This window comes from Hyla sarda, chromosome 4 (assembly GCF_029499605.1).
Source record: "Hyla sarda isolate aHylSar1 chromosome 4, aHylSar1.hap1, whole genome shotgun sequence".
Classification (NCBI taxonomy): Eukaryota; Metazoa; Chordata; class Amphibia; order Anura; family Hylidae; genus Hyla; species Hyla sarda.
This window is the reverse complement of record NC_079192.1, coordinates 354,480,274-354,494,942: the sequence shown is the minus strand read 5'-3', so window position 1 is coordinate 354,494,942 and position 14,669 is coordinate 354,480,274. Positions and strand designations below refer to the sequence as shown.

Below are 14,669 nucleotides of genomic sequence, written 5' to 3'. Positions count from 1 at the left end.
CGGCCACGCCACTCGTGGCGTCATGTCACGCCCCCTCAATGCAAGTCTATGGGAGGGGGCCACCACGCTCCCTCCCATGAACTTGTATTGAGGGGGCGTGGACGTGTCATCACGACACCCGCTCAAAGCATTTGAAACAAAATGTTAAAAACGCTGGGGCAGGATAGGGGATAAGTGTTTGATCGCGCGGGGGGGGGGGGGGGGCGAACGCTGGCAGCCCTAGTGCCGCCCCGTATGTGGGGGGGACTTACCGCCTACCTCAGAGAGGTCGATGCTGCGCGCATTAGCCGCTCACATAGAGCGCCAGTGCGAGGCCCCGTATGGAAGATCGCGGGGAGTCGCAGCGGTCAGAGACACCGTGATCAAACACTTATCCCTTATCCACAGGCTGGGGGATAAGTTGTTTTTTGCTGCAGATGTCCTTTAAGCTAGGACAAAAATGATGCTGCAGCTGAACAGGATTATGTTCTGTATGGGATAGGGACACCTAGTGGTCTTTTTATATAAGCCATGATTTCTATTTAAAGATAAGTTTTTATGACGTTTTTGTTTTTTTTCAGCCTGTATATAGATAGTTAAAATGTTGATGTCACTGGACCATTCACTGTATGAATAACACTGACTGTTGTTCTCATGCAGGGAGCACTTATCATCAATGACAAAGCAATACCTCAACCACCTATTTTTCAATTGTCTGTAGAAAAGCTGAGCAGAGATGGAGCCTTCCTAATGGATGCAGGCACGGTAAGTTTTTAAAAGAGGAAAAAACGAATTGGCAGAACAATCACTGTAGTGTTCAGTCTGTTTTTTTGCAACATAATCGATCCTGGGCACCTGGAATTTGGTGCACCAGGACTTACACGTACATCCTGACATTTACCGATCGCTGACACTAGCCGTGCATTGATCGGTCCGCTGAGGCTGCTGTTATCTAATGGCAGCCATCCCGGCATGTCCCACAGGAAGGTCTTCAGATGGCCTGATTAGTCGGGCGGCTCCTACTGTCAAGGATGGCGGCTAGTTAGGCCTTTAAAATGTGCATGACTGCTGCTGTATGCTGTTGAGTGTCGACACAAGAAATATACACCAGACAAAAAGTTGGTATAAAACTCTCAGCAGTAAGTTCAGGAGCTGTCCCCAAGGAGTGGTAAGAGTTCTGTTTAATACACGGAAGTACATTGGTTTTTACATTTGACAAAAAGGTGAGGTTAGTTATTATGTCAAAATCAACATGTTACATTTTGATTGGTAGGCATCCATTTCTCTCTTGGCCAAAGTTCACTTATGCTGCCCTCTCACTCTTACTGGAAAATTCCAGATTTCTCTGTCCTCCTGCAACTTTCAGCCTTCTTTATCTCACTTCTCTTGGCCTCGTTCCAAGGTCTTAATCTTCTTGGTCAGCAAGTTAGCAAGCTGCAATTTGTCATAAGGAAAATAATGTTTTTCTTCAGCATGTCTCTCTCTCTCTCTCTCCCCCTCCCCCTCTCCCTCTCTCTCCCTCCTGTAGTTTGACTGACTGCACCCTCTTTGCCATGTGCATGATGGGAGTTGAGAAGCACTTTGGGTCTGTCACCTAACTCAGTGGTTCCCAACCTGTGTGCCTCCAGCTGTTTAAAACTACAACTCCTAGCATGCTCTGACAGACTGTGCATGCTGCGATTTATAGTTTTGTAAGACTAAAATGGGCTGGATCCTTAAGGGGTTATATCTTATAGGCTAGGTAATAAGTGCGAGATTGTAAGGTGTCTGACCGCTGTGGACCCATATGATCTTGAGAACGGGGACCTGATTGTTTTTAATGGAGTGGCACGTTATGTATGTACACTGCCACTTAATTGTCTTTGGAGCTGCTTGGGTTAACGGAGTACAGCCTTCTGCCATCTCCAGCTACTTCCATACGGAATGAATGGAGCAGTTACACACATCCATGCCACTCTGTTTAAAACAAAAAGACCACACTCATCGATGATCTTTAAAAAAAAGGATACTAAGTGGTCGGACGCCCTGTTATCTGACACTTATGAGTTAATGATGTTACTTGGAATACACTTTAAACAACAACAAAGACGTGGTCTCAAATAGCAGGAGGTGCTCAACCCCAAATGCGGTTGTGCATATATACTGGGGGAGCAGATCCTGCCCTTGTGGTCTGTTGCTAAGGGTGATCCCCAGCATAAAAATGCATACAATGGGGGATGCCTGCAACAGACTACAAGTGCCACAATGGCATCCTACACCAAATAAATGGTGTGGATGTGTAACAATTAGAATAATACAATACAGGAATTTAGGTGCACTACTGTGGTAGATGTATACAATGACATTGTCTCAATTTCAACATCAGTGTTGAGGGATAGCCATTCACCAGTATATCCTCAGATGAAGGACATTCCAGAGCCCGCACACCAATGCCAAGGTTTCTCAAGTGGCATGGGACCTAACACTAACCTACCTGTGCGTGATAAGCGAAACCAGGGGCCAGTGGGCAATTACAGCAGCATAAGGCCCGACTTACAGCCTGCTCCCAGTAACCTCTAGTGTGGCTGGGCACACATACAATGGGAGGAGGGAGGCAGACTATAAGCCCCATCTAAGTTGGCTAATTATGTTGCCTGCCTCACAGGTGGACCTTAATGCTGCCTTAATAGTGATCAAGGCACACTAATGGTGGAGTTTATACACCTCCAAGTATAAGATTTAAACAACACCAAAGACGTGGGTTAAGCACCTCCTGCCATTTGAGACCACGTCTTTGTTGTTGATTAAATCTTATACTTGGAGGTGTATAAACTCCACATTTAGTGCGCCTTGATCACTATTAACCCCTCAAGGACGCAGGGTTTTTCCGTTTTTGCATTTTAATTTTTTCCTCATCACCTTCTAAAAATCATAACGCTTTCAATTTTGCACATAAAATTCTATATGATGGCTTATTTTTTGCGCCACCAATTCTACTTTGCAATGACATTAGTCATTTTACCCAAAAATCCACGGTGAAACTGAAAAAAAATTAACTTTTGGGGGCTTCTGTTTCTAGGCAGTGCATTTTTCGGTAAAAATAACACCTTATCTTTATTCTGTAGGTCCATACGGTTAAAATGATACCCTACTTATATAGGTTGGATATTGTTGTACTTCGGAAAAAAATCATAACTACATGCAGGAAAATGTATATGTTAAAAATTCTCATCTTCTAACCCCTATAACTTTATTTTTCCGCGTACTGGCCGGTATGAGGACTCATTTTTTGCGCCGTGTTCTGAAGATTTTATCGGTACCATATACCATACCATGTATGATCGGACTTTTTGATCTCTTTTTATTCATTTTTTCATGATATAAAAAGTGACCAAAAATATGGTATTTAGAATTTTTTTGCGCGTACGCCATTGACCGTGCTATTTAATTAATTATATATTTTTATAGCTTGGACATTTCCGCACGCGCCGATACAATGTATCTTTATTTATATTTTTATTTACACAGTTTTTTTTTTTCATGGGAAAAGGGGAGTGATTTAAACTTTTATTAGGGATGGGGTTAAATAACCTTTGTTAACTTTTTTTTCACTTTTTTTTTGTAGTGCTATAGCTCCCATAGGGAGCTATAGCACTGCACACACTGATCTCTTATGCTGATCTCTGCAAAGCCATAGCTTTGCATGGATCAGCAAGATAGGGGCTCGATTGCTCAAGCCTGTAGCTCAGGCTTGGAGCAATCAAACCCCGATCGGACGCGGTGGAGGCAGGTAAGGGGACCTCCGCTCGCGCCCTAGCTGATCCGGACATCGTGATTTAATCGCGATGTCCCGATCAGCCCGACTGAGCTGCCGGGAAGAGTTTACTTTCACTTTCAGACACGGCGGTCAACTTTGATCATCGTGTCTGAAGGGTTAATAGCGCGCGGCACAACAATCGGTGCCGCGTGCTGTTAGACCAGGGTCCCTGCTATGAATAGCAGCCGGGACCGACCCGGTGTGACCCCGTTTTAAACACCGGGACCGGGCGTAGGGCGTACAGGTACACCCTACGTCTTTAAGAGGTTAAGGCAGCATTAACGTCTACCTGTGAGGCCGGCAACATATTAGCTAACTTAGGTGTGGCATATAGTCTGCCTCCTTCCTCCCATTGTATGTGTGCCCAGTAGTAAAGTAGTAAAACAAAATAAAACCTACATAAATTGTGTATCCTTGAGACCGTATGGATACAGAATAAATATAAGGTGTCATTTTTACCGAAAATTGCACTGTGTAAAAATGTAAGCCCCCAAAAATTACAAAATGGTGTTTTGTTGTTAATTTCACTCCACAAATATACATTTTTTTGTTTTGCAGTAGATTTTGTTATTAGAAGATAAATTATATGTGGTGTTAAGATTCCTCCTTGGGGATTAGCTCCGGGATCGTCCTGGACACTGCCACGGGACACGTTTCCACTCAATAAAACCGCAGACAACGGTTATTCATGCAAGCCTGGCACCTTGCCAGCTTTATTTAGACAGGTTGCAGGGGGAAAACAAACATAACACAGGAACAAAATTAAATCCTAGACCGTCTGGTCACTGACTACACATATCAGCATGCCCTGACTACTAGCTGGTGAGCTACCCTCAGCCAGTTAAACATGTGACTCCTGCAACCTTCTACAACTTCAGCTGTGTGCTTCCTCAACAAGGTCCGAGTGTCTCCCCCTACAAAGACGTGCTGTTTCCCAGGGAGAGCCCCAACTATTCTGTTTCTTTTCCTTTTAAACACACTTTCCCTTTCTGATACCTCATTAATCAGGCCACAGGTGGAGCATTTTCTAGAGTTAGCAAGGGAAATACACGCTTTCCTTGCCACACTGCCACATATCCCCCCCCCCTCTGCTCAGACCACCGGGAAGGAGCACTGGCATTCAAAAGGCAGAGTCTAACTGTCTTTCCTTTTCCTTGAACAACTACGTCCAACAGGTTTTGAGGCACTTGGCTTCCTTCATCAGTAGATTTTATCTGCACCACTTCAATGGTGCACCCTTCTTTCATTCGCACTTTCATCAGCCACCGAGCACAAGACTTTTGGTCACCTTTGACAAATTCCTTGTAAAAAGCTCCATTCATGTCACACCTTTCCAACACTAGGTTCTTCATCTTGGTCTGTGCAGTACTCTGGACACTAGGTGCGGACAAGGCAGATGCTCCAGGCCTTTGTCTTCTGTCACCGGTATGACCATGGCCTGAACTTTGCTGGTGCCTAACCGAGCCTGTATCACCCATTTGCAGGACTTCTAAGACATCCTCCACAATTTCAGGAGGCTTCCCTTTAATGCACCTGTCCATCTTCACCTTGAGACGGACTCTTCTCCAAATTCTACTTCTGCGGACTTTCTTCCCGTGTTTTCTGGAACTAATCCAGCGCCCGTCAGGGTTTCTACCACGACCCAGTCTTTTATCACAGTGACCTCTTTTTAAGAACTCTGCATTCTTATTAGCCCTTTCTTTTAGGGACACCGACCTTCACAGGCTCATTTTTAGGCTGAGAACTCTTGGCTCCTTTAGGCAGTTTTTTACCTGCACCTTCAGATGTGTCACTGACTTTACTTGCAGCTTCTGCAGTTATCTCTGGTTTAATTTCTACCTCAGAGAACTTCTCTGCCTCAGCATGTTCACCATCCAATGACAATATTTCTGCAGCTTCAGAGGACTTCCCATATGGTTTCACCTCAGTCTCAGCTTCAGAGGACCTTTCATATGGCTTCTTCTCATGGTCTTCAGACTCTACTGTTTCTTGCGTCCATTGTTCAGACTCCGCCTTTTTTAGAGAAAGCATCCCTGTCTCCAGTAGCTTTTGCCCCACAAGCAGTTTTTCTTCTTTTACACGGACGGCTGTGGCTTTGGCCTCCGTTTCCATCTGAGACACTTTTAACCTCTCGTTAGCCAGTTCTACTATAGCTTGGTCACTGCTTTCTTTTAGGACCTTCATGTTCCCTTCCAGCTTTAAACATTTCTGCTGCTCACTCTTGAGCTTAGCAGAGTTCTTCTTCTCACTTTCCAGCAATTCTGTCAAGTTTTTGACAGTATCCTCCAGGGACAGCAATTGTTCTCATCTGCTCATTGTCTTTATTCAGTTGCGCCATCTTGGACACTTCAGAGAGCTGAGTACCCAGTGAATCCAAGGCACCTGCGCGAGACTTAATGTGCGTTTCGTTCTGCGCCTCCAGGCTCTGCACCTTATGAGCCACTACCACTTTCTCCTTCTCCAGCTCTTCCATTGCTACCAACCTAGCCTTGTGATCACTTTGTAGAGCCAGATATGCCCCACACAGGACATTCACTTCTTCATCCTTGAATGAGATCTGCTTGGCCAGAATCTCCAATTCTCTCTCCTTGCTGGTCATAAGACCCTGGGAGCGGGACAGTTCCTCCTGCAGAGCCGCAAACTCACTTTTGTGGCGCTCCATATCTTTCTGCAGCTGAAGCTTCGCTTCCTGCTCTTTATTCAACTATTCAAGCATTTTTTCTTTCTCCTCTGTCAGGTGATGAACTACCGTATTTATCAGCGTATTACACGCACTTTTAAAACTTAAATTTAAGGCAAAAAGTCTGCGTGTTATACGCCGATAAATCTTCTGGTCACTGATTTAAAGCGGCCGCAGCAGCGTCTGCTTGTTAAGTATTAACAGCACGGCCGCGGCCACTTTAAATCAGTGACCAGCGGCGTCTCCTCCCCGCACTGTCACTTGTTTTCTCCCGCACTATCCACAGGTACTGGTGTGGTGGATAGTGCGGGAGACGCTGATTAAAATGAGCCCTACCTTGCCCGGATCTGCGCTGCCTTTTAATCAGCGTCTCCCGCACTATCCACCAGTTCCTGTGGATAGTGCGGGAGAAAACAAGTGAATTTTACTTTTACTTCTTTCCCCCTCCCTCCCCCTACCTCATCATTCCCTCTTTCCTGCTTTTTTTTTAATTTTTTTTTTTATTTTCCATACCTGTCTGCGCTTTGGCAGGTCAGGTCAGGCGGAGGGTCTTGCAGGCAGTGAAGCAGATGAGTTACGTCCTCTCCCGGCATCACTCACGTCACTTTTCATTTCCTGTAGTCTCCGCCGAATAGTGACGTGCCGAGAGGACATAACTCATCTGCTTCACTGACCCTGCAAGACAGCCGAAGCACAGACAAGTAAGGACAGGGGAAGAGTGGTCTTCAAGCTGCGGACCTCCAGATGTTGCAAAACTACAACTCCCAGCATGCCCGGACAGCAGGTGGCTGTCCGGGCATGCTGGGAGTTGTAGTTTTGCAACATCAGGAGGTCTGCAGGTTGAAGACCACTGGATGCCATAGGAGGAACATGATGGGGGATGATGAGACTGGGGGAAATGATGAGGGGGGGGGGAATGATGGGGGGATGAGACAGGGGGAAGTGATGAGGGGGGGGGATGAGACTGGGGGAAATGATGAGGGGGGGGAATGATGGGGGGGATGAGACAGGGGGAAGTGATGAGGGGGGGGGATGAGACTGGGGGAAATGATGAGGGGGGGGAATGATGGGGGGGATGAGACAGGGGGAAGTGATGAGGGGGGGGATGAGACAGGGGGAAGTGATGAGGGGGACATGATGAGACAGGGTGGGGGGACGATGAGACAGGGTGGGGGATGATGAGACAGGGTGGAGGGGGATGATGAGGGGGGAATGATGGGGGACATGATGAAACGGGGTGGGGGGATGATGAGACAGGGGGAAATGATGGTGGGGGAGGCACTAAAGGCTTAATGTCTGTATGGCTGGTGGTGGTCTATGACAGGGGGAAATGATGAGACATGGGGGTGGCGATGAGAGGGGTAAATGTGGCACAGGGACTGAAAAGGGAAGGAATGATGTGGCACTGGAGGGCACAGGACCAAACTGAGGTGCAGAAGACAATGAAGTTGGGGGGGGGGGGGGGTTTGATGTGGCATTTAGTCCAAGTCATTTATTTAGCATTTTATCTTTTTTACTTAAATTTCCCTGTTAAAATGGGGGTGCGTGTTATACGCCGATAAATATGGTACTTCTTCCTTTTGAGACAATTTAGCAGAAACCATCTGTAAGGTTTCTTCAAGGTTCTGGATCTGCTCGCTTTTTTTTTACCAAGACCAGCGTGTTTTTTTCCAAGATCTCTTACTTACAGCGGTCTCCTTACTCTCGCTGTTGGACCTTGAGACATTCTCTTGTCCTCTGACAGTCACCTGTCCTTGGCCTGTCTCTTCCTTCAAGCCAACTCGTTCAGACTCTTCTCCACCTTTAGGAGTAGTCTCCACCTTTTCAATGGTCTTGGCCACTTGGGCTTCAGGGTAGTTCCTGGACAGTCTCTCTGGACTGTCTCTCTGCTCACTGGCAGACTTCTCTTTCACTTCAACACTGTCTCTCTGCTGCCCAGCAGAAAGGTCTAGGGCTCCTGGGTCTGCAACAACATCTGGTCCAGTGGTTCGACCTTCCTCAACTCTAGCCCCACCTTGGGCTGGCGGATGGAACCCATGTTCCTGTACCTGATCCGTTTCTGGTTTCACTGAAGATTCTGTTTCAGTCAGAGGCACACTTGTCACTTGAGTCGCTGGATCCTCTTGGACTTGACTCACAGTCTGGTCTTCAGGTCCCCCAGCAGTCTGGCAGACCCCTATCTGACCTACATCTAGTGACTGCTGACACTCCCCGTCCTCAGCCTCTGCTGAGTAACTCTCCACTAGTGTGTGGTGCAAGTCAAGTGTTGTGGGCCCATCAGGTGTACCTGCTCTAGTCACCTGACAGTCTTTCCATAATTGCTAAAAAAAAAATTAAAAATCCGTCCCCAGTACAACATCATATGCCAAGGAGGGCTCTATTGCAACCTTGTAGAAATACAGACATTAACCGTTTTATAACCCCAAATACCAGCCTGCATAGACACTATAGCGGGGTCTGGCTTTCTGCTGCTGGACTTTACCAGACCTATTACACATCTAAGGTCTAACAAAACAATCATCTTTTTACCTTCTATTGCCAGCTCACACAGGTTTTCTTTTGTCCTGTCAGAGGTGGCAGCAGTACTCTTTACATCTGAACACATCAACATAAGTTTTTCAACAAAAACATTATCAGATTGCACATGTTCAAAATGTACTGGACAGTTCATAGCACTAGTATCTAACTCAGGAAAAGTGCGTTTTGTTACATTTTCTCCCAGTCCTGCATTCAACATTTTCTGTTCACCAGATTTTTTCAATCCGATCTGCACAGTGTGAACAGTCTCATCAGTCTTCATGAGGGGTTCCCCACCCTCACATGATTTTGCAACTGGACATAGGTTGGTACCACCTTGAACACTGTTCACACAGTCAACTAGGGAAACACCACCCTCCGACTCAGCATTTTTATGCACAGTCTCATAGTCTCTAAACATGGCCCCCATAACCCCTGGAACAGTCTTACCAGAATCTCTTGCTGTCCAATCAGTTAAGGGCTGGTGCTGGACACCTCTCACCAGCTTCTCTGCTGCAGAACATCGCTCCACTTACTCTTTAAGTAGCTCTGCAACTTTAAATCCAGCATCACTGTTAGGCTACAGTGCACTCTGTAGTCTTGCAGCTTGGCTTACTCCCACTTGAGTCAGGATCTCTGTCTTGACTTTCTCATAGTCCCGTAAGATCTTTGGATCCAGTTCACAATTAACTTTTTGGGCCTCCACTCCAATGAATCCAAACACCAAGTTTCCCCAGTGTGTCTTGGGCCATGCCTCATGCATAGCAATCCTTTCAAACTCTGCAAAGGTTGCTTCCTCTTGCGCTGCAGCCGTCTGCAACACAAAACTTATCAGGGCATCCATCTTGCAACACAGCACAGTCCTCTGCCAAAATGTCAGCCGCTTGCCCACAATTTTACGTTGCCCCTAGCAATACCTTTATACACAGTCTCAAAACTTAATTTGCACTCTGCAGGTGGCCCGTCCACCTGTCTCCTTACTTGAGAGAGCGCCCACTCGCTTGATGCGATCTGTTTCCCCTAGCAACAACTTCACCACAGGAGCAGTCCTGCTCTTGTACTCCACAGCTGGGCTTGTCCCACTGTCTCCTCTCTGAGAAAGAGTACACCCTTGCACCATGCACGGTAGTTTTCTCTTGGCAACAACATCACTGCAACTCGATCACTGATTGCTCCTAGCAACGTGTTTGCCCGCATCCGACACCAATTGTAAAGATTTCTCCTTGGGGATTAGCTCCGGGATCGTCCTGGACACTGCCACGGGACACGTTTCCACTCAATAAATCCGCAGACAACGGTTATTCATGCAAGCCTGGCACCTTGCCAGCTTTATTTAGACAGGTTGCAGGGGGAAAACAAACATAACAAAGGAACAAAATAAAATCCTAGACCGTCTGGTCACTGACCACACATATCAGCATGCCCTGACTACTAGCTGGTGTGCTACCCTCAGCCAGTTAAACATGTGACTCCTGCAACCTTCTACTCACAGTTCACACCACTTCTTAGACCACTCAATACTTCAGCTGTGTGCTTCCTCAACAGGGTCCGAGTGTCTCCCCCTACAACGATGTGCTGTTTCCCAGGGAGAGCCCCAACTATTCTGTTTCTTTTCCTTTTAAACACACTTTCCCTTTCTGATACCTCATTAATCAGGCCACAGGTGGAGCATTTTCTAGAGTTAGCAAGGGAAATACACCCTTTCCTTGCCAGACTGCCACAGTGGATGTACTCAATTTGTGTGGAGGTCCGAGAACTTTCACCTGGTGGTATCCTCAACCCACCTTAAATATTTAGAAAAATTGATAGAGAAATGGCGAGGTTCCCAAGGACTGTGGGTTGGTTTATGTAGGTGAAATTAATCTATGTAGTGTGTAGTGTGAGAATTAGTACATAGTATTAAGACCTAAGAAGTGGTATAGATTTATATAGAAAAATAGTATTGGGGGAATAGAATGTTATACAGTATATACCAATTTGTATGTATAGTGTGTGGTATAACTGTGGGATGTGGAGTGTAACTGTATCAGTAACTGAATCAGTTACATGTGAAACAGGTGATGTGTAGAATGTTTAACCCCTTTAAGGATGCAGGACGTACTCAAACAGCCCCTTTTCCGAGTCCTTAACCCCTTAAGGACGCAGGACGTAAATGTACGTCCTGGTGAGGTGGTACTTAACGCACCAGGACGTACATTTACGTCCTGTGCATAACCGCGGGCATCGGAGCAATGCCCGTGTCATGCGCGGCTGATCCCGGCTGCTGATCGCAGCCAGGGACCCGCCGGCAATGGCCGACGCCCGCGATCTCGCGGGCGTCCACCATTAACCCCTCAGGTGCCGGGATCAATACAGATCCCGGCATCTGCTGCAGTGCGCGATTTGAATGAATGATCGGATCCTCCGTCCGGCTCCCGGCGTCTCCTGCTCTGGTCTATGATCGAGCAGACCAGAGCAGAAGATCACCGAAAACACTGATCTGTTCTATGTCCTATACATAGAACAGATCAGTATTAGCAATCATGGTATTGCTATGAATAGTCCCCTATGGGGACTATTCAAGTGTAAAAAAAAAATGTAAAAAAATGTAAAAGTAAAAAAAAAGTGAAAAATCCCCTCCCCCAATAAAAAAGTAAAACGTCAGTTTTTTCCTATTTTACCCCCAAAAAGCGTAAATATTTTTTATAGACATATTTGGTATCGCCGCGTGCGTAAATGTCCGAACTATTTAAATAAAATGTTAATGATCCCGTACGGTGAACGGCGTGAACGAAAAAAAAAAAAGGCCAAAATTCCTACTTTTTTAATACATTTTATTAAAAAAATAATTATAAAAAATGGATTAAAAGTTTTTTACATACAAATGTGGTATAAAAAAAAAAGGACAGATCATTGCGCAAAAAATGAGCCCCCATACCGCCGCTTATACGGAAAAATAAAAAAGTTAGAGGTCATCAAAATAAAGGGATTATAAACGTACTAATTTGGTTAAAAAGTTTGTGATTTTTTTTAAGCGCAACAATAATAGAAAAGTATGTAATAATGGGTATCATTTTAATCGTATTGACCCTCAGAATAAAGAACACATGTCATTTTTACCATAAATTGTACGGCGTGAAAACGAAACCTTCCAAAATTTGCAAAATTGCGTTTTTCGTTTTAATTTCCCCACAAAAATAGTGTTTTTTGGTTGTGCCATACATTTTATGATATAATGAGTGATGTCATTACAAAGGACAACTGGTCGTGCAAAAAACAAGCCCTCATACTAGTCTGTGGATGAAAATATAAAAGAGTTATGATTTTTAGAAGGCGAGGAGGAAAAAATGAAAACGTAAAAATTAAATTGTCTGAGTCCTTAACCCCTTAAGGACCAGGCCATTTTATACCTTAAGGACCGGAGCGTTTTTTGCAATTCTGACCACTGTCACTTTAAACATTAATAACTCTGGAATGCTTTTAGTTATCATTCTGATTCCGAGATAGTTTTTTCGTGACATATTCTACTTTAACTTAGTGGTAAAATTTTATGGTAACTTGCATCCTTTCTTGGTGAAAAATCCCAAAATTTGATGAAAAAAATGAAAATTTTGAATTTTTTTAACTTTGAAGCTCTCTGCTTGTAAGGAAAATGGATATTCAAAATAAAACATTTTTGGGTTCACATATACAATATGTCTACTTTATGTTTGCATCATAAAATTTATGAGTTTTTACTTTTGGAAGACACCAGAGGGCTTCAAAGTTCAGCAGCAATTTGGAAATTTTTCACAAAATTTTCAAACTCGCTATTTTTCATGGACCAGTTCAGGTTTGAAGTGGATTTGAAGGGTCTTCATATTAGAAATACCCCATAAATGACCCCATTATAAAAACTACATCCCCCCCAAAGTATTCAAAATGACATTCAATAAGTGTATTAACCCTTTAGGTGTTTCACAGGAATAGCAGAAAAGTGAAGGAGAAAATTCACAATCTTCATTTTTTACACTCGCATGTTCTTGTAGACCCAATTTTTGAATTTTTGCAAGGGGTAAAAAGGAGAAAATTTTTACTTTTTTTGAAACCCAATTTCTCTCGAGAAAGCACATACCTCATATGTCTATGTTAATTGTTCGGCGGGCGCAGTAGAGGGCTCAGAAGGGAAGGAGCGTCAAATGGTTTTTGGGGGGCATGTCACCTTTAGGAAGCCCCTATGGTGCCAGGACAGCAAAAAAAAAAAACACATGGCATACCATTTTGGAAACTAGACCCCTCAGGGAACGTAACAAGGGGTAAAGTGAACCTTAATACCCCACAGGTGATTCACGACTTTTGCATATGTAAAAAAAAAAAAATAAATGTTTTGCCTAAAATGCTTGGTTTCCCAAAAATGTTACATTTTTAAAAAGGATAATAGCAGAAAATACCCCCCCAAAATTTGAAGCCCAATTTCTCCCGATTCAGAAAACACCCCATATGGGGGTGAAAAGTGCTCTGCTGGCGCACTACAGGTCTCAGAAGAGAAGGAGTCACATTTGGCTTTTTGAAAGCAAATTTTGCTCTGGGGGCATGCCGCATTTAGGAAGCCCCTATGGTGCCAGAACCGCAAAAAAAAACCACATGGCATACCATTTTGGAAACCAGACCCCTCGGGGAACGTAAAAAGGGGTAAAGTGAACCTTAATACCCTACAGGTGTTTCACGACTTTTGCATATGTTAAAAAAAAAAATAATAATTTTTACCTAAAATGTTGGTTTCCCAAAAATTTTTGATTATTAAAAAGGGTAATAGCAGAAAATACCCCCCATAATTTGTAACACAATTTCTCCCGAGTACGGCGATACCCCATATGTGACCCTAAACTGTTGCCTTGAAATACGACAGGGCTCCAAAGTGAGAGCGCCATGCGCATTTGAGGCCTAAATTAGGGATTGCATAGGGGTGGACATAGGGGTATTCTACGCCAGTGATTCCCAAATAGGGTGCCTCCAGCTGTTGCAAAAGTCCCAGCATGCCTGGACAGTCAGTGGCTATCTGGTAATACTGGGAGTAGTTGTTTTGCAACAGCTGGAGGCTCCGTTTTGGAAACAGTGGCGTACCAGACGTTTTTCATTTTTATTGGGGAGGGGAGGGGGGCTGTGTAGGGGTATGTGTATATGTAGTGTTTTTTACTTTTTATTTTATTTTGTGTTAGTGTAGTGTTTTTAGGGTACAGTCGCACAGGCGGGGGGTTCACAGTAGTTTCTCGCTGGCAGTTTGAGCAGCGGCAGAAAATTTGCCTCAGCTCAAACTTGCAGCCGGATACTTACTGTAATCCTCCGCCCATGTGAGTGTACCCTGTACGTTCACATTGGGGGGGGGGGGGGGGGGGAACATCCAGCTGTTGCAAAACTACAACTCCCAGCATGTACGGTCTATCAGTGCATGCTGGGAGTTGTAGTTTTGCAACAGCTGGAGGCTCCGTTTTGGAAACGGTGGCGTACCAGACGTTTTTCATTTTTATTGTAGGGGTATGTGTATATGTAGTGTTTTTTTACTTTTTATTTTATTGTGTGTTAGTGTAGTGTTTTTAGGGTACAGTCGCACGGGCGGGGGGTTCACAGTAGTTTCTCGCTGGCAGCTTGAGCTGCAGCAGAAAATTTGCTGCAGCTCAAACTTGCAGCCGGATACTTACTGTAATCCTCCGCCCATGTGAGTGTACCCTGTACATTCAC

At 44.8% G+C, this 14,669-nt stretch overlaps 1 protein-coding gene across 8 annotated transcripts in view; it reads left to right on the top strand.

Moving 5' to 3' along the window:
• Nucleotides 1-14,669, top strand: part of SEC24A (SEC24 homolog A, COPII coat complex component) — a 916,567-nt gene that overhangs the window by 833,732 nt on the left and 68,166 nt on the right. For all 8 annotated transcript variants that reach the window (XM_056516618.1, XM_056516617.1, XM_056516616.1 and 5 more), the window contains one exon: nucleotides 640-744. In XM_056516618.1, coding sequence (XP_056372593.1) covers nucleotides 640-744 — 105 coding nt within the window. The remainder of the gene's footprint in view (nucleotides 1-639; nucleotides 745-14,669) is intronic.